Source organism: Rattus norvegicus, chromosome 10 (genome assembly GCF_021556685.1).
Source record: "Rattus norvegicus strain SHRSP/BbbUtx chromosome 10, alternate assembly SHRSP_T2T, whole genome shotgun sequence".
NCBI lineage: Eukaryota > Metazoa > Chordata > Mammalia > Rodentia > Muridae > Rattus > Rattus norvegicus.
Window position 1 is genome coordinate 13,128,501 of NC_141543.1, and position 19,903 is coordinate 13,148,403.

The 19,903-nt window shown below is 50.5% G+C and overlaps 1 protein-coding gene across 2 annotated transcripts; it reads left to right on the forward strand.

The window, feature by feature from the left end:
* The first annotated feature begins 2,634 nt into the window (after positions 1–2,634).
* Tmem114 (transmembrane protein 114) lies at positions 2,635–18,350 on the forward strand. 2 transcript variants are annotated; one of them, XM_087573793.1, is made up of 5 exons: positions 2,643–2,697; positions 3,054–3,390; positions 3,670–3,750; positions 14,195–14,332; positions 17,877–18,345. In XM_087573793.1, exons 2-5 carry the CDS (start codon positions 3,174–3,176, stop codon positions 18,107–18,109), a joined length of 669 nt encoding a protein of 222 aa, XP_087429919.1. In that variant the 5' UTR covers positions 2,643–2,697; positions 3,054–3,173; the 3' UTR covers positions 18,110–18,345. The 2 variants fall into 2 exon arrangements, with proteins under 2 accessions (NP_001128110.1, XP_087429919.1); NM_001134638.1 differs by having other exon boundaries at positions 2,635–3,390; positions 17,877–18,350.
* Positions 18,351–19,903: the final 1,553 nt, after the last annotated feature.

The window sequence follows — 19,903 nt, forward strand, 5'->3', positions numbered from 1 at the left end:
TCTGCAAGATGGTGGATGACGATGGTGCAGCAGAAAGTTGTGCAGAATGAGATGCCATTTTGCAGTTGATAGCTCTGTGAACTGGCAACTGTGAGACTTGAATCCAAGTGCATGGCTCCCCACTAGAAAGGCCACTGTTGCAAGGATAAAGATGCTAGGAGGTGGGAGTTATCATCAGCACCAACTAAGACCATCTTCCTTGGGGGTTCCCAGCATGAGGCTTATGTAGGGAGTCCTGCGGAGGCCTTTCTGAAAGGCAGGCAGTGGTCAAATTACAAATCACGAGGTGCTTACAAATTTCAGGGGGGCTACTCTGATTCGTGGGCTACCATTGTTTACAAGTTGTGTTCTGGGTTCTGTAAATCCAGAGAAAAGTAACCAATTTAAAGGTCCCATGTCTTATAGCCTCCCAAGGATAGTTTGTTCGTTCTGCTGTGATAACTTGGGATACAAAAGGTGTCTTTTATTCAGGCGACAGGGAAAGATAGAAAGAAGTTACTGTCCTTGGAGGATCAGGGATTGCAGAGCAAAGACACTTGCCTCCGAGGACTGGGAGAGGTAACGAGAGGTAAGGTTTGTGGAGGAAGAGTGTTTAACTCATTAGGTTGCTTCAGCCAGAGGTGTCATTTACAGCAAAGCCGTAGGAGACCATTGCCTGGCTGTGCGACTTCCACAATTAGTGACTTTAGAAAGCTGAGAGCAAGTGAAACCCGGGGTCTCCTTAGGGTTTCCTGGGTAACGAGCATGCTGCCGCCGCCGAGAACGAAGGTGAGGGTGAGGATGGAGATAGAGATGGAAAACACTGGCGGCACAATTCTCTACATTAATATACTGCTGTCCTTATCGAGTCTAGCCTCGATTTAAAGCACTACATACCCGTCCTTCCCTGCTCGCCATGCTACTAGCCTAGCCGGAGCCGTCAGGACCCCTTGCTTTTCTTCTGCTATATCTCCTCAGCCAACACCTGTTAAAACTGTTTTTGTGTTGTGTGTGTACGGGATTGTGTGTGCACAGTCTCACGTGTGCCATGGACTGGGGGTGGGGTGATTCCGGTCTACATCGCTTGCTGTTTACAGACGGGCTTTTTCATTGAATCGGAGCTAGGCTGTCAATCGGCAAGCCCTGGCAATCCTCCTGTCTTTGCCCTTTCCACTCGGAGCTGGGGTTACAGTGCCCTGTCTATTTTCTTATGTGCACTCTGGGGTTTTGTACTTATATCATCCTTGTATAGTAAAGGCTCTTACCTGTTGAGCCATCGTTCCAGCTCCGTCACCTCAAACGTTCTTGCTTCTTGCCATTTGGTGGTACACAGTAATATTGCAGATATTGGGGATTTTGTCCCCCTCACCATGGAGAACATTTCAGTCTCCTACTTAGACTTTCCAAAGATTTAAACTGCCATTCCATGAGCTCTGAAATCCCAAGTCCCGCTCAGGAGTCTGCACACCTGTATACCATTGCCTTCTACCTTTTTGTCTCTTTCTTTTAAGTCCTGTTTCCTCACCAGATTCTTGAAACTTCTGTGGATGTACCAAACTTTCACCCTCCTGCAGGCAGGGTAGGCTGCTGTCTCAGCCACGTCTCAGGATCAATGTTGCTTCCTCAAAGACTGACTGAGACAACCCCACACCCCCCCCCCCCCCCCCCCCCCGTCACTCGTCCCTATTCACTCTCGGACTTTAGCATGACAGTTCTGTAAGACTGTATCACAGCAGCGTCAAGGGTTTGAGCTCTCAGCCAAGAAGGCAGGAATGAGGGGCCCATTGAGAGCTGCAGCCCCCAAGGTAGGCCATCTCTGCCTCTTAGGATCTGCTTCTTTCACTCCCACAGCCATACACACAGGAGTGTTTTCTCGGGGTGTCTTGCTTTAGGACTTGAAAGTCTGGGTTGTGTTTGGGCTGCCCGTGCCCTTTCTTCTTCGCGTGGGTCCGAGCGCCAGACGTGCTGGCTTCTGAAGTGTTTCCTAAGGAGTGAGAGGGTCTGTGCTGACGAAGGGGATGGCACCGTTGATAACACCGACCGAGGTAAGGAAAAGAATGGTAATGGGAGTTTGTGTGGCTGCTGGGAACAGTGGTGACGAGGTTGGTGATGGTGATGGAGAGGGTGTGGATGGTTATTACTGTTGGCGTGGCCGTGGTGACGTGGGGTGAGGGTGGGATGGTGGTTGATGTTGGTCGTGGTGATGGGGGTGAGGGTGAGGTGGTTGTTGTTGGTGCTGATGGTGGGGTGTGGGCCACGGTAGAGATGGTGAGGCTGATGGTGGTGGTGGTAGTGGTGATGCAGATGGTGGGGTGGCGGTTAGGGTAGTGGTGTTAGTGAAGTGGTGGCTGTGATGATGGAGATTTTGGTGACAAAGAAAATAGAGTCCGGAACCTAACGTTCCCTGTTACTTCAAAGACTTTTTGTGCCAAAAAACAAAATAAAACAAAATCCGACCTTTTTCATTTGTAGCCAGTCCAGGAAAATTACTTGAAGGATTTTGGAATCAAAAGCGCCCCGGGAGGAGGTTTTGCAGGAGATTCTGCAACCCCAGACTAGAGAAAGTCACCCTCCTCTGACTCCCTAGTGTCTGAAGTCCGCCTTCTCCTCAGCACCGCCCCCTTGGCACCTCCCTCAGTCCAGCCTGCCTGTCTCGGGAGCCCAGTCTTCCTGAGGTTTCAGGGCGCTCGCCCTGAACCGGAGCTGTGAGAAGCGAAGGTAGACGGGGGCTGAACTGGGGGCGCCGAGGTAGAGGTGTGGGGAGAACGAGGAGGACTGAGGCGGACAGGGGCGGGGAGCGGCTGGAGGCGTTCGTGGAGGCTGAGGCAGGGAAGTGGAGGCAGTAGTCGGATGTCTGGGGGGCCTGAGTAGGAGAGTGGAGAGCCAGAAGGAAGGAGCACTCTGGAACTGAGCGCCGGGCACAGGTTGTAGCTGCGTGAGGAGGTGGCGCGGGTGCTGGTGTCGGACCCGGGCTCCGAGGAGGGTCGGAAGGCACCAGGGTGGAGGTCTGCGGGGGACAGGGATCCCTGAGGTCTCCGGTCTGGGCCAGAGCACGTGCAAGTGGAATCGCTTAGGTGAGAGCGGTGGAGCCAGAGTTTGAGCCGGATTCCAGATCCACGCTGGAGAATCTGGAGTGCAGTGAACAGACGAAGAGCGTGGGCAGGAGCGGGCGCCCGGGGGCCCTACGTTGGGAGATGCGGGTGCGCCTGGGCGCTCTGGCGGGCGCGGCGGCGCTGAGCGGAGCTCTGAGCTTCGTGCTGCTGGCAGCGGCCATCGGCACCGACTTCTGGTACATCATCGACACCGAGAGGCTGGAAAAGAGCAGCCCGAGGATGCGGGACCAGGGCCCCGTTAACCGCAGCCAGTCCGAGCCTCTGAGCTCCCACTCGGGACTCTGGAGGACTTGCCGGGGTAAGGGTCATCCAGGGGTCCGCGCTCTCACCTGGGTGCCATACCTGGGACCTGTTGCTTGCCTCATATTCCTATCTCAACTTCAAGTGCTCACAGTACCGAGCACTTAGGGGTGCTGGGAGAGAGAGCGAGAGAGGCTGGCCTGCAAAAATGAGAGGTGCTCAGCTTACAAGGGCATAACACCCCCTTGCTTTCTTGGGTGTGAGATATCTAGGGAGGCTTTGGCGGGGGTTGGGGGGAATTCAGGGGTCTGTCCGTGAAACTTCTTCCTCCCATCAGTCCAGAGCACCTGCACGCCACTGATGAACCCTTTCTGGCAGGAGAATGTGACGGTCAGTGACTCCAGCAAACAGCTTCTCAGTAAGTCTGGGGACAATGGGTGGAGGGAACAATCCCTTTCCGCCTCTCAGTTTTGATGCTTTTCTCCAAACTTGGGTTCCTGAAATGCGGTGGTCATGGAGGCCTTGGGTGGTGGGGCTGTGCCTGGGGGCGGGGCCACTCTTTTTAACTCGAAGGCGGGCAGAATTCATCCAACCAACAGACAGCCCTGTGCACAAGCAGCTTGGTGACTGAGCGAGAACTAAAATCCAGGCAGTGCCCTCAAGATCCTCGTGGACTTGTGCGGAGAAAGGACATCACTACACGAGCAATTGCATTTGAGTGGCAACCCTCACGAAAGAAGGTGGGGGAGCCCATGATGGCTTCCGAACACTTTTGGATGGTGAGCGCTGAATGAAAGGTCTTGTCCGGTAGACAAAGGGCCAGCTAGCTTGTGCGTAGAAAGTGTGGCCTGATTTAAAGCAGGTACTTAGGAGGAGACGAACAGCCTGTTGCTTCAAGGACTGTCACATGTGCCTTGTTGGCAGCTGGTTTTCCCAGCTCCTCTTACAGGGTCTGAAACTCCTTAGAGAAGTGAAGCTCAATATAAAAGAGGGAAGAGGCTTGAATGGAACCTGTGGAAGGACGGAAAAAAGGGCATAATTTTGTTTATTGAAATTTAGGGCTATCCCACCCTGCTATAAGTTGGTACCTCCCACTTCTCCCCACCACTGCTTCAGTACTGGGTATTAAACTCAGGGCCGTGCTCATACGGGCAGACAGTCTACCACTGGACTCTATCCCCATCTCTCTTTTCTTCTTTTTTTTTCTGTTCTTTTCTGAACAGAGTGCCACTAAGTTTTCTAGTCTGACTTTGAACACACACTGCAGCTCTGTCAGGCCTTGGACTTGCTATCCTCCTGCCTCAGCCATGTGAGCGGCTGGACTTACATTCAGCACCAGGTCTGGATTATCATCTCTATTTTTGGCTTTCACTTGGCAACTGAGACCAGGAAGGGTCTCCTAGAGGGGATCTGAGTGTGAAATGAGGATGGACGTCCACAGACCTTGGATGTGGGTGGTCTTGGACGACCGCCTGCGGCTTAGGAAGTTACCCAAGCCAGCCTCTCTGTTTCTTCCCTACCTCTTCCCTCTGCTTCTCAGAGGACTTCCTCTTGCCATAGGACTTTGCATGTGCGGATTCCTCTTCCTGATGTCTCTTAGCTCCTACCTACCAGCTTAGCCTTGCTAATTCTGTCTCATTGAGCAGGGCTTTGGGCTTTTTGACTTTCTCATTAGACTGTAAATTCCATGAAGGCAGGGATTATCTCTACCCTGCCCATTGTTGGATTATCGATACTTAGCCCAGAACCTGGCAGACAGCAGATCTCAAAGCAAAAGTCTGCAGAACAAATATGAGAGTGAATGCAAGCTACATTATGGGTCAAAATTATACACATATGAATGTGAATGGACCGTGGGTGAGTTGATGGATGGATAGATAATGAATGGCTTGACAGATGGATGGTTAGTAGATGAATCGATGGATGAAGGAATGAATGGACGGATGGATGAATGGATGGATGAAAGAATGGATGACTGGATAGGTGGATGAGTGAGTGGATGAATGGATGGATGGATTAGTGAATGACTAGATGGTTTGAGGAGTGAGTGGATGGATGTACAAATAGATGACTGGAACCAAGCTGTTTCACTCAAGTCCAGTAGCATTCTGGGAAATATTTAATAGATAGCGCTCTTGAAAAAAAATTAAAGCCCTTTACTTATAATATTAGCCCTCTGTGCTGTATTTCCACTTTGACCAGTTTTAAATTGTCAGCATAGTATTACCTGCTCACAAAATCCCCCAAATCTTAACTGGCCCTTGTGAGCTCCAGCACAACTCTGTGTAAGTTTTCACTGCCAGAGTCTCCCCTGTGGCCATCCCCTATGCGGAGTTGAAGAGGGGTGTGGACATTCTGAACTGCCCTGTACTCCAGCTGCACTGAGAGATGCTTTGGCTGTTGTTTAAGTACTACCGCTTCAAGAATCATCTAGGATTCTGTGTTTGAAGTAGGGGAGAGAAGGGTCTAGTCCTAACTCAGCGCCTTCTCTGGCCTTCTTGATCCTGGGGTATGTTTCTTGGCCTTTGAAAACCTAATTTCCACACTGATCAAAACGAAATGTCAACTCCATTAAGGATGCCATCAAACCAGGAACGAAAAATATAAAACACTTAGGAGGCTGAGTCAGGAAGACCAAAAGTTTAAGGTCTGCTGAGCTCCAACGTGAGTTCAGCCTTGACCTGGGCAGCCTAAACTAAGCTAACAGTTGAAAAATGTTCTGGAGACACACCTCAGTGACTTGTCTAGGATGCACCAAGTCCCAGGTTTACCCCCCAGCACTGAGGGATAAAACAATACCAACAATGATAAAATAAGACATCGCACGATCAAACGAACACCATCAAGACTCCACTTTGCTTTTTGGTTGTTGCGTGTAGTGCCTCAAAGAAGGGCTTGGCAGACTCATGGCCTTCCTCACTAAACCCCTCTGGACTCCTTTTTTTTTACCTGTAGACACATTGGTTAACCATTGTCAAGGCTGGTGCTGTCATTCACCTTCGCCTTGCTTAGAGGTGATGAATCCCCTGGGATCCACATAGAGAGACTTGACACTGGGTGGGCTTTCCTCTCGACTTGCTGCTGCAACAGCACTCCTCCCTCCACCAGCTTGCTCCCCCCCACCCCGAGCTTGAGAAACAGACAGATTCTTAGCTTCACTCATCCAGCTCTTCACCTGGGATGTAAAGCAGCAGCTTTATGTGTGACCTTGGGCATTTCCTCCACCTGTCTGGCCTCAGCTCCCTCCCATTGAGAGCGGGAACCATCTTCTTTCTAATCTTTTTTTTTTTTTTTTTAAATCTTCCTGTTACACAGAGAGCTTTTTTTTTTTTTTAAAGATTTATTTATTTATTATATATAAGTACACTGTAGCTGTCTTCAGATACACCAGAAGAGGGCATCGGATCTCTTTACAGATGGTTGTGAGCCACCTTGTGGTTGCTGGGAATTGAACTCATGACCTCTGAAAGAGCAGTCGGGTGCTCTTAACCGCTGAGCCATCTCTCCAGCCCACACAGAGAGCTTTTAAAATTATGTTTACTATTATTGTGTGTGATGTCCGTGTGTAGATCAAAGGACAACTTCATGTGCTGGTTCTCCCGACCTTCATCTGGGGATGCACTCAGGCCGTGAGACAGGCACGGCAAGCACTTTACTCGAGGAACCATCTTGATGGCCTCCTTCCAATCTTGTGGTGAGGGAGGAATTTGGGAGTTGCCTTTAATAAGTCTGGGTGGCGGGTGATTGGCTCCATGTTCAGCCCGGAGCTGGGCTGCTGTTATCTTCTTTGTATTAGCCAGGAATGAGGGCATGCTGCCCCTTCGGACTGCACACTCATTGAAATCACCCCCAGAGAGAGCTTTTTCTCAGAATTGGTTTTTCCCCATAAGTGAATTTTGTGTTTGGCCCAAGCTCTTTATGGTATAAAGATGTTCCAGCCATTTAAAGATCCGCTACATTGGCCAGAGAGACAGGTTGACAACAGTGTTCTGAGTCAACTCCCTAAGCTGGTCCTGGTAAGCATGGATGGGCAGAAAACCCACGCCTGCCAAGGGACCACTTGCATGCGTTCTGACCCCCGCAGGCAGAGTGGCTGGGCCAACCCCATCACCACTGCTTGTTGATTCCATTTGGCCATCTGGGAGGAGGCAAGTGAGCAGACTTGCAAAGTTCAGGAGCAGATGGCCCAACTCCTTACCTCTTCCAGTCAGGGGACAGAGAAAGCCATCTGCTCCAGAGGGAGCTCTGTTACTGTGACAAAACACCCTGACAAAAGCAATTTAGGCAAGAAAGGACTTATTTGATTTACAATTCCCATTTACGGTCTACTGTTCTGAGGAAGTCAAGGCAGGAACGTAATTGCAGCCATGGTCAACAGCAAAGAGGGGTGGATGGATTTCTGCTTCCTTGCTCGTACTTTCTCTGCATGCTGGCTTTCTCTACTTTGTCGTCCAGGGCCCCATGGGTGAAATAAGGCCTCTACATTCAGAGTGGATCTTCCTACCTCAACCAACAACCAAGACAACCCCCACAAACATGCTCAGAGGCCAACCAGATCTAGATAATTCTACATTATTGGCTCTTCCTGAATGAAAACCATCCAGTTCAGCACCCAGGGGCCATGTCCCTTAGTAGCAGAATCTCTCTCTTTTTTTTTAACATGACACTTTGAAATTTTCTTTTTTTTTTTAAAGTTTTATTCATTTATTTCGTGTATGTGGGTACACTGTTACTGTCTTCAGACACACCAGAAGAGGGCATCAGATCCTATTACAGATGGTTGTGAGCCCCATGTGGTTGCTGGGAATTGAACTCCGGACCTCTGGAAGAGCAGTCAGTGCTCCTAACCGCTGAGCCATCTCTCCGGCCTAGTAGCAGAGTCTTGATAACCCTGGCTTGAGAGTATTTATTTGGTTTTCAGATTCACTCTAGCAAATGCTTTTGGGGGCAAGGAGGTTCTCACTCAGCTTTCTAAATGCAGTCAGTAGACTAGGGGTGTCTGTTAGGAATCTCTCTGTAGCAAATCACAGAAATGCTGATCATGCCAACTGAAAGAGGAAAAATGGCTGGCCCACGATTTTGAGGCAGTCCAGTGTGTTGGGATCCCTGGGGCTCCCTCTCTTTCCCCCTCTGTGAGACCGCCTTGGAAGGGGGTCTGTGTGACCTTGAGTCCTGCAACCCAGTAGGGAGGGGCCTCTGTGCTGCTGAGACTTCCAGTCAGGTATCTCCTTGAGCCAGATCAGGTCATGTGCCTGTGTGTTGAGACAATTGCGTGAAGCTAAAAATATGCTGTATGCTGATTGGCCAGGCTGACACCATCTATCTATCTATCTATCTATCTATCTATCTATCTATCTATCTATCTATCTATCTATCTATCCCTCCCAGACAAGATTGGTGTGCGACACTACACACCAGGCCTTGTGATCTCTTTATAAAGGCACAGAAATGGCGTCGGCCCCTTAAAGACAAGGGATAGGAAGTGGGAACTCTTGACTGCAACTTACCACCTGTGTGTATTCTTAGCAGTCACCCATGTCTGCAGGTGGGTTCTTCTGGGAGGAAATGGGATTCTATATGAAAAGATCCAGGGATAGAATCTGTATACAGTAGGAGCTCAATTAATGCTTAAATGTTTAATGTAAAATGGAACTAGTAATTGGAGATGTGTTTACAGATTTCTGGAAGCTGGTAGGATGGCTCAGTGGGTAAAGTGCTTGCTGGGCAAGCCCATAGGTTTGAGTTTTGTCCCCAGAACCCATGGAAACATGGTAAGAGAGAACTGACTCCACAAAGGGGTCCTCTGAACCCTACATGCATGATGTGACACACATGATCAGATCAGATATGATAGAGACATGATCTCTCTAATACATATGCACGCATGCACAACACAATAATAAAGTTTTTTTTAAAAAAGGAATGTTTTTCGTGTGTGCATGTGTGTGGTGTGTGTGTAGTGTGTGTGTGTGTGTGTGTGTGTGTGTGTGTGTGTGTGTGTGTGTGTGTTTGTGTCCATGAACATGTTAGTCATAAACTTGTGGAGGCCAAAGGTTGATGTTGGGTTTCTTCCTCTATAACCCTGTACCTTGTTTTTTTTTTTTGAGACAGAGTCTGTCCTGTACCTGGAGCTCCGTTTCCGTTAGACAGCTGGCAGTGAGCCCCTGTGACCCGATTTCCCCCTGCCCAACCTATGGGGTTACAAGTGGGCGCTGCCAACCTGCTGTTAGTGTGGATGCTGGGGTTTTGAATTCTGGCCCTCTCGGTTGCGTTTCAAGCATTTCACCCCCTGAGCCATTTCCCCATCCTGACCCACTGATTCATTTAGTATGCATTTATTTTACACTAGCCTTGGGCTACCTGTCTGGCATTGGCTTCTCTGGGCCAAGCGCTTATCTCTTCACACATAGCAACACATATCAACTGATTTAATCTCCACCACAGCCAGTCTATATCAATATCACACCTGTTATTATTATACTCAACGTTGTAGGTGAGAAAACATGGTACACTCGGGGGTGGGGTGGGGTAGGCAAGTTACATTTGCATAATAGCTGGCAGGTTTGGGACTTGAACCCTGGCAGTCTACTTTCTGTCTGTTGGATGATGCTGTGCAATTTTAGTGCAATGCATGAACAAGACCGTAGGCATGGGGAGCTGACCTGACGTGAAAGCAAGGGGACTCAAGCTTGATAACCAGAACCTACAAAATCCAGTCCAAACAACAGCCAAAACCAAACCAACCCAAAACTGAAAGCCCTCTGGAAAACAAAACCCACCAGCTATGGCCCGTGCTTGTTGCCCTAGTACCAGTAGGTGGATGGTCAAGAGACAGAGTCTGGCTTGCACGCATGCATACACACACACATGTGCACGTACCCCCCACCCCTAGAATTTCGGGCTATTCTGCCTCAGGCAAGAAATTTTGAGGAGGATGAGCAAACAGAGACAGGAGATAGGAAGGAGATAGGATTGGGTCAGTATGTTCCAGAAACAGCCAGAAGCCTCACAGTTCTGGAGGGTGAGCTAGAATGTGCTTCTCAGAGGCACGCCTGGTTTTTCAGATCCACATCTTCAGCTGTGTCTCTTCCGAGCAGGTGATCATGATCAAGCTGGTCAGATGAGGACTCAGAAAGTCAAATGCTTTCCCTAGCAAAACAGGCAGGCAATAGAGGCTGACCAAGGCTGGGGGCCTGGCCTGGCCTGGCTATCTCTGAGATGAGGAGGTTAGGGGGAAAAAATCACCAGACTGGGTTTCCTGGGATTCGGGATGTACGGGCGGGCACTGCAGTCGTGTGGAAAATTAAAACTGAGCTGGGTATGAAATGAGAATGGAAGCACGTGGGCGGAACCAGAGAGGGGGACATAAAACACGCAATGTCACGAAGCTCTGGGCAGAGGAGGGAAATAATGTGTGATTTCCTCCGAGTGCTGCAGCCAAGGTGGGGTGCAGAGAGCAAGCGAGGCCGGAACTCGGCAATCGGTCCTGCTTTGGATATGGAATCTTCTCTCACAGTCTTGGTCTGTGGAGAGGTCGCCCCAGAGAGTGGTGAGGGCAGAGAGAGAGGTCACCGGATGCCAGGAGCAGGGAGGTCACTGAGTGGTACTGGCTGTATCCATGGCTGAATCTGTGGATGAGTTTGAGCTGACGAGCTTTAGGAGGAGCGGGCTGGCAGAAGAGTCTGAGGAGTGCTGCGTCCTCCCTGCCCCCCACTCCTCCCCCGCCCCGCCCCCACCCCCTAACCCTCCACTCCCTCCCCAGGCCGCCATCTCTTCCTGGATGGCTAGAGGTGAGTAGCTCTCTTCTGTTGTGGCATTTCTGCCCTGTAACCAGTCTGAGAGCCAGGAAGCCTGGTGAGCACAGCCTTGCAAACTCTTGAGCCCAAAAACTTTTCTTTTTTGTATTTTTCTCTCGCTCAGAAGTTTTGCCACAGCAAATGGGGAGCTGACTAATGCGGGGCCTCAATTCCTTGGGAGTGTGAAGGCTTGGGTATGAAGGCAGCCTTTCTGGGTGTCTGAGGGAAGTCAGTCCCATGTTTAAAAATCTTAAGACGTTGATTCTACCTGTAGGAGCTCTGTGACGTTTCTAGGACAAGGTACACCGTGCTCGTTTGAAGCAGTGCGGGGGTCGGGGGGGAGCCTCCGTGGGTTGGATGGAGGATGACTAGATGTTTACGTGTATACACGATGTTAAGGAAAATTATGTAGCCTGTAAGAAGAGAAGGTTAATGTGCCTAGAACATTAAGTCGCACCGAGGAACGGGCATTCCAGTTACACAGTGTTACAGGCCACGCACGGCCGCTTGCTGCCATTCCTCAGCTGGGTTAGTTAGTGTTGCCTTATTAGGACGCACGGCAAGATCGACTCAGGAGCACAGAAGGTTTGTTTGGGCTCGTGGATTCAAAGGTCACACTGTGCCACTCTCAGTTGGGCCCATCACTTTGGGGCTGCGGTGACACGACGTGGTGGGAACACTCAGCTGAGCGAGACTGCTCCTTTCCCAGCCAGGATGTAGGAAGGAGAAGACACCGGGCTCCCACGGTGTCCTTGGAAGTCACACCTTACCCCAGGCCCCAGATCCTGCCCTTCTCATCACTTCCTGATCGAGCCAAACTGGGGACCAAGCGTTGGAGATGCTTGTCCTCACCGTAGCCGGTGTAACACTCAGATCGATAGCGATACCATCCAGCCATCTAGAACATAATGGTACCATGTCACCGTAGCTACCGTCTATTGAGCATCTACTCTTGGCATATATGATTCGCCGACTGTCTCTCATCCAAGGTACGTGGCAGTTGTGGTAAATGACGCCACTAACACACACACCTGGATCCAAGAGATGGCTCAGTAGGCAGGAGCACTTGCCCCACACGGCTTGTGACCTGACTCTAGGACCCAAGCCCCTTAGGGGTCCCTACCCATGACAAAGGCAACTTAATGGAGAAAGGGCTTATTTGGCTCACAGTTCCAGAGGAATAGAGCTCATCATGGTATGAAAGGCATGGCAGCCAGCAGGAAGGCATGGTGGCCAGCAGGAAGGCATGGCGGCAGGAGCGGGAGGCTGGCTGGTCACATTGCATCTACACCAAGGAAGCAAAAACTGAGTGGAATATGGGGTCAGGCCATAAAGCCTCAAAGCCGGCTGGACCTCTGTGATGTACGGTTTCTGGCCGGGGTCCTCTTCCAAAGGTTCCACAACCTTCCACACACTGCCTCCAGCTCGGGACAAAGTGTTCAGAAACACGGGGAACAGTTCAAACCACAACACCACGTAAAGGTGGAAGGAGAGACCTGGCCCCATACAGCTGCCCTCCGATGTCCACACACGTGCCTTGGCATGTCGCCCTACATTAAACAAACACATTTAAGAAAAATATGCCCATGCCCTCAGTTCCAGGATCGGTAAGTGACTGACGTTATTTGGGAAGAGCGTTGAGTTTCTCAACTTGGGTTAATGTAATGGGCAGTAAGACCCGTGATGAGTGGGTGTCCTTACAAGAGGAAAAGCACAGAGAAGAGACAGAGGCAGAGGGAGAGCCTAGAGTGGAGCTGCCTAAGCCAATGCTGCTGACTGCTGCCCCAAAGTGGCTGCTGTGAGGCAGGGTCACCTCCTGCAGTGGGAACAAGGACTCTGATTTCAAATACCTTGACTCTAAAGCTTAGCAAATAAATTCCTGGTGCTTTTTGGTTTGTCAGGGTCTCAAGTTGCCCAAGCACGCACTGTGTAGCTGAGGGTGACTTTGGATTGTTGATCCTTCTGCCTCTACCTCCTAACTACTGGGATTTTAGGCATGCACCACAGTGCCTGGTTTAAACGGTTTGTTATTTATTATTATTATTATTATTATTATTATTATTATTATTATTATTTATTATATGGGAATGTGTCATGTGCACTCCCTGTGTGTGGTGCCCATGAAGGCCAGAAGAGGATGTTGGGCCCCCTTAGAGCTGGAGTTACAATGGTTGTTAATTGTTACTTGGGTGCTTGGAATCAAATCCGGCTCCTCTGGTAGGGCTTCTGATGCTCTTAACTGCCGAGTCACCTCTTCAGTGTGCCACACACACCCCCTTATGCCTGCTTGTACTTGGTTTGGAGCACAGGGCTTCCTGAACGATTGGTGAGCAGTGTGCAGGGAGGGCCACACCCCAGAACTGAATCTCAGCGCTCAGGAAGCAGAGGCAGTGAAACGTCTGAGTTCCAGAACAGTCTGGTCTACAGAGCGAGTTCCAGGACAGTCAGGGCTACACAGAGAAACCCCGTCTTGAGAATCAAAGCAAACAAAAGAGAAGCCATCTTTCCACACCCCTAGTACAGGTGCTGCGGTTGCACCCCACTTTCCAAGTGCTAAGGTTTCAAACTCAGGTCCCCATGTTTGTACAACAGGTGCTTAACGGACAGAACCATCTCCCCAGCGTCCCCATGACTGTTTTTTTTTTTCCTTTCATGTATTGAGTCCTCAACTCACAGGCTCAGATGGGCTCAGATTGGCTGTCCATTTGACAGATGAGAAAACTGAGGTTTGCGAAGCTACCCTCAGCTAGGAGGAAACGATTTTCCAGGAGCCCTAGTGGCATTTCTCTCATAGACTTATTTGTTGATTTCGTAGTCATTAGAATAGTGGGCTCTTGAGTCTGCACTGAGAGAAGTAAATGATACAACACTGCCCTCTAGGGGCTACAGACAGTAACTGCAAAGATGCTCACAGTTCAGACCATGCGTTCAGGAGTCTCTGATGTTCTTAACTACTATTTGAAGTAGTTGTGTAGTTGTACTATTGTGGGTACGTGGTAATCATATGTGAATGATTGGATGCTTGATATTGGTGACCCCATGTGCCTCTTCCCCTCCTCTCCTTAGCTATGCACGGGACTTTTGTGATCTTGTTGCCACTCAGTCTGATCGTGATGGTGTTTGGGGGGATGACCGGGTTCCTGAGCTTCCTCCTCCGAGCTCACCTTCTCCTGCTGCTCACAGGGACCCTCTTTCTCTTCGGAGGTAGGTGTACACCTGCCCGGATCCTAGGCTCTATAGTTGTAATGATGGCGAGTACGGTGCTCTAATCCTCTTTAGGGCAGGTCTCAGCCTATCTAAGGGCTTCACCCCACCCCCCATTGTGACAGTAGCTGGAAGGGGCAGGGGTTTTCAGCCTCAAGCTCCCCAGATCTCTGGTTCCGGGGAAGGAAGAGAAGGAGGGGGCGGGGCGCAGTCTTGGGAGTTATCCCCAGCGTCTTGCCGCAAAGTCGTATCTACCGCCTAGGTCCGGTCTCCCAGTGATGGCTTTGGTTTCCGGTTTAGAGCTGTGGGTTGACAAGAGACCCTGGTACCCACTGCTTTTGCTCCCTTCTGCTGAGTAGCAGTTCTGATGTGGGAAATCAGACTGACCAGGCACGGAAGGACACATTGCACATGGCTTCACTTGGCTGCAGGTTCTCAGTAAACAGAGCTCGTGGGGAGGCAGAACAGAACCATGAGTGGAAGCTGCAGATGGGTCTGAGGTCTGGTTGAATGGCCCCCGACTTCATTTAGCAGGTGTAATGAGTTCAGGGCCCTACTGACCATTCTTGTGATCACAGTGAGCGCCCATAGACCGTGTGGCCAATGCCCTGCACCTGGACGTGGCTGAGAGGCTAATTTTATGTTTCACCATTAAAAGAAGCCGTGTGAGATGACCCATGTATTAAACTGCTTCTTAAGCTACTCCATACACACACGTCACAGCCGTGTGTATCACCCTGTGAAAAAACCCAAGGTTTACTGTGAGAAGGTGACACACATCAGAACATGGTGGTACACACTATTATCCCAACACACAGGAGGGCGAGTGTTGATCTCAAGCCGAAATCCAGATAGTACCATACAGTGTAGCGCTTACAAACAGAAAACAATACCATATCAAACCATATCTTTCAAATCCAAACCACATCCTCCAAAAACCCAAACCAACCAAACCAAACTAAATCAACCACATCAAACCAAAAGCCAGGCAGGCGGACACTGGCTGAGGTAGTTCTGTTTACAAAGCTGGCCATAGGCTTTGGGAAAGTGAGACCCACGTCCTCCATGGTTGCTTCCTGACTCCCAGAATTAAAACAAGAGAAAGAAAGACAGAGGCCTAGGAGATAGCTCAGTGTGTAAAAGCATTTGGTACACAAGCAAGAGAACCCAGGTTCAGGTCCCCCAACCATGGAACAATCCAGGCATGATTGCAAGAGTACATATATTCCCAGCATTCAAGAGTGGAGACAGTGGGGGCTGACTGCCGGTTTGGCTACAAGTTCAGTGACAGATCCTGTCTCAAGAGGATTAGGTGGTGAGTGACAGACAGGTTGTCCTCTTGACACATGTACACATCACACATGCCCGCCCATGTGAGCACACACGCACATGCACACATGAATGTATGCACGAACACATGCATACACATGCACACGTGCACATACATACATGCATGCACACATACACACATGCATGCACACACACGCATGCACACACACACACACATGGGCACTCACATATGAGAAAGATGATTTCTTGGGAACTTTAGAGGAGGAAAATCAAGGAAGGTACAGCTAATGCGAAGCACCATCTTCCCATGGTTATTCATGGCCTTAGCTGTGGTAATTCACTCAGCAGCTAATTCTCACATCAGTACCCTCAGGTAAGACTGATGGTGGCCCTATCTGATCTGGAGGCACAACCAGCTTGTGTGGCTGGCACCATCAAAGGACCGAGTTATTCGTTTAAGATACTTCAAGTGAAAGGCCACATAAGGGGCTGGAAGACAGAAGCCCAGTAAGAGCATCTGCTTAGCATGTGCAAGGCCCTACACTACAAAATCGAAACAAAATAACAAAACAGAGGTGTGTCCAGTTGCCACCATCCTGGACCATGTAGTGATGAATCAATATCTTATGGAGACCTACTGTGTGCCAGCACAGTAGGTGCCAGGGGAAAGAGGCTTGGAGATCACCCTCCAGGACTCACAGCCTGAAGAGAGACCCAACGGGAAAGCTGCAACTGTGACCTTGGCTGTGGTGGGCTGAGTAGCTGTGAATTCACAGGGGTGTGTCCTACTCAAGCTCATACAGAACTAGCTAGGACTAGGAAATGCTCCCTCTGATAGGAGGGGGGGGGGCTGCAACAGGCAGGGATCTGGCTCAGCAAAGACCTACAGACATTCTACAGACCGGGAGAGTAATGGGAGACCCGTGGCTGGGAAGAGGAATAGGTAAGGGGAAAGGGGATAGGGAGAAAGGAAGAGAGGGGGAGGAAAAGGTGTGTGTGTGTGTGTGTGTGTGTGTGTGTGTGTGTAGAATGGGAAGGAGGAAGGGGAGGAGACAGGTAGGTGTTGCTAAAATTTCCCCCTAGAAAAGGTATAAACCACATCTTTTCCACCTTCTTGGGTCCAATAAGGTATGATTCAACAGAAGTTCACTGGGGGAACTTATGAGTTTATGAGGCTTACAGAGCAGTAGGTGAAGGGTTACAGGCAGGGGCATAGATGACCTTAAAGCAGCCACCCTGGAAGGTCTGTGCCCACCCAGCATGTGTGAGGACACCCTGTGTTGATGAAGCCCCCCCTTTCCTTCTCCTCTCCAGATTTCCTCTAGCCCTTCCCCCATATCCACAAAAAGTTAGGGTAGAAATGCATGTAGCTGTGGTGGCTGGACACTCAGGTGAGGGTCCTAAGGCCCGTCCCACCCCCTCCAGCCCAGCAGAACTCCTGATGTTGGCAGCAGTTTGGCTGGAAGGACAGTCTTGCACAACAGAGGAAGGGGGTAGAGGAGAAAAGAAAGGAGAGAGGGAGGAGGAAGTAAGGGAGACAGAGGAGGGAGAGGAAGGTAGGGGAGGAAGATGAGGGAGGAGAAAGAGAAGGAGAAGGAGGTGTATGGGAAAAAAAAACCTATCTCTTATGTCAAAAGAATAGACGTTTATTTTTCTTTCTTTCCTGGAGCTGAATACTAGTGACCAGAATATTAGTGGCCATGGCCTGGAAACATAGATTCAGGTCTCCCGTCTATACAAATATCATGTTCCAATGAAGTAGACATTCATGGCATGCTTATAGCAATGAATAAAGAAAGCTGTAAATGAAGACACTTTTCAAATACATTGGTGGGCACATCTGGGTAGCTGAGTTGGGGTAAGACGAGGAGAGGGCTGCTCTAGGGCTTGTTTGCTCTCTGACTGCCCTCTAAGCCCCTTGATCGGACAACCCTCTACAACATTGAAGTCTTAATCAGTCAGCCTTTGCAGACAAAGCTTCCTTCTAGGACTTCTCATTCACAGAGGTGCTAGGAGAAGGCAGGGGAGGAGGGAGAAGGAGTTGAGAGGAAGAGGAGTCGAAAGAAGAGGGAGGGAGGAAGGAAGCTGAGGGGGTGAAGGAGGGAGGAGAGAGAAGGGAGGGGAGAGGAGAGAGGAGGGAGGGGAGAGGAGAGAGGAGGGAGAAGGGAGGAGGAGGGAAGAGGAAGGGGGAGAAGGGAGGGGGAGGAGGGACAGGCCAGGAGTTCTGAATGGTTGTCCTGGTCTTTCCCTGCAGCCATGGTGACCCTCACTGGAATCAGCATCTACATTGCGTACTCCGCAGTCGCCTTCCGAGAGGCAATGTGCCTCTTGGAGGAGAGGGCCCTGCTGGATCAGGTGGACATACGCTTTGGCTGGTCCCTGGCCCTCGGCTGGATTAGCTTTGTATCTGAGCTGCTCACTGGGGTGGTCTTCCTGGCAGCCGCGCGCGTGACCAACCTGAGCCAGAGGCAAGAGCAAGCCATCTGAGTTTGGCCAACCCAGGAGGCGCAGGGCCTGAGACCCATCTCAGTGGATGGCGACCGTTTCTTCCCCAAATAGAGGCCAGAGGGCCAGTGGTGACCCGCTGAGGATGAGCGCCCTCTGGCTGCTGTCTTTGTGCTATCTGGGCTGCCCATTCTGCTGTGCTGTGTGCCTTTGGTGGACGCAAAGAGGAGAGGGAGTGTGGAACCCATATCACCTGAAATAAATGCCAATCCTAGTCACCCGGGAGTTTTGCAGCTCTGCTTCACTCTGCGCCTCTTCTGGCTTCATTTTGTCCTCGGCTCTGCCCTTCGGGTCAGCTTCTCTTTGGGAGGAGATGCTGAGTGGACCCGCGAGGTCAGTTAATTTGTGCAAAGGTGCACAGAGACGCTGGCATGCTCGACTCTTCAGGAGTCATCCTGCTTGCCCGTCCAGCATCTCTGGGTAGTGTGGGGTTTTCTACCTCAGACGCTGCCTTGAGCTTCACACAACCTGGACACAGACAGGAGGACACTGGGTAGCACCAGGGAGATGTCAGAGCTCTGGGGTCCCAGCACCAAGGAGGGAAGGTTCCCAGAGTGAGTCTCAGCCAGCATGTGTGGATAGAGCGGGTAGGGGAGAGAGAAGAGTGGAGGGAGGGGGTAAAGGAGGAAAGTGGAGAGGGTTAGGGAGGGGTGTGGGGAGGGTGAAGGTTGAGGGTGTGAAGGAGGAAGTGGATAGGGTGAAGGAAGGAAGTAGGGAGTGACAGAGTGGGTGGAGAAGAGGGAAGTGAGGGGAGTTGGGGTGGAGGAGGGAAGTGGAGGACTTGGGAGGGTCCTGCCTAATTCTTTATAGGAAAGGTTTTCTGGTTCAGTGAATTTGGAAATGTTAGCAGATGCATCCCAGAGGCTAGAGACCCCCTGGACCACTCAGCTGGGCAGTGTTGGTCCGCTGTACTTCTCCAGGGTTGTCAGGAGACCCTCAGAGGAAGAGGGGAGGGGGCAGTCACAACTTATAAAGAACAGTCTTGGAAACCACAGTCTACTCCTCAGATGGCAGATGGTCACCTCTGTGTCTGTGTCCAGCTTGAAGGCCAGGTGTCAGCCCTCGCCCAGCCTGAGAGGAGGGTGCTCTCTCTGTGGGTGGAGCTTGGTACAGCAGGAGACGCTGGGAACTGCAGCCCAGAGATGGGATCCTTGGGCTGAAGGAGCTGCAGGAGTTGCCAGTGGGTCAGTGGGTTTCACAGCCATCGGTGGGTGTTATTAGAGGACAACGCTGTTCTTAGCATTATGACACCGTATCTTCACAATGTCACCATGCTCGAATGACATTGTCATCAAGTGACACCATCAAGTGACAGTCCTTAGGATGTTGATTCAGTGACATCAACATCCTAAGGACTGTCTTACTTTTCTATTGATGTGACCAAACACCATGACCATGTTAAAGCTGGGACTCACAGGTTCAGAGGGTTAGAGCGTGTGATTGTCTTGGCAGGGAGCATGGAGCAGACAGACAGACATAGCACTGGGGTGGTAGATGAGGGCTTACATCTTTACCTAAAAGTAGGAGACAGAGAGCTCACAGGAAATAGATGGGCTTTTGAAACCTCAAAGTCCAACCCTAGTAACACACCTCCTCCAACATGGCCACACCTCCTAATCCTTCCCAAACAGTCCCACCAGCTGAGGGTCAAATACTCAAACCTGTAAGTATGGTGGCCATTCTCATTCAGACAACCCTGACGACACTTCATGACATCAATGCCACTCTCAGAATGACGTCCACTTTATCAGAGCGCTATAATCTTCAGCCACGACA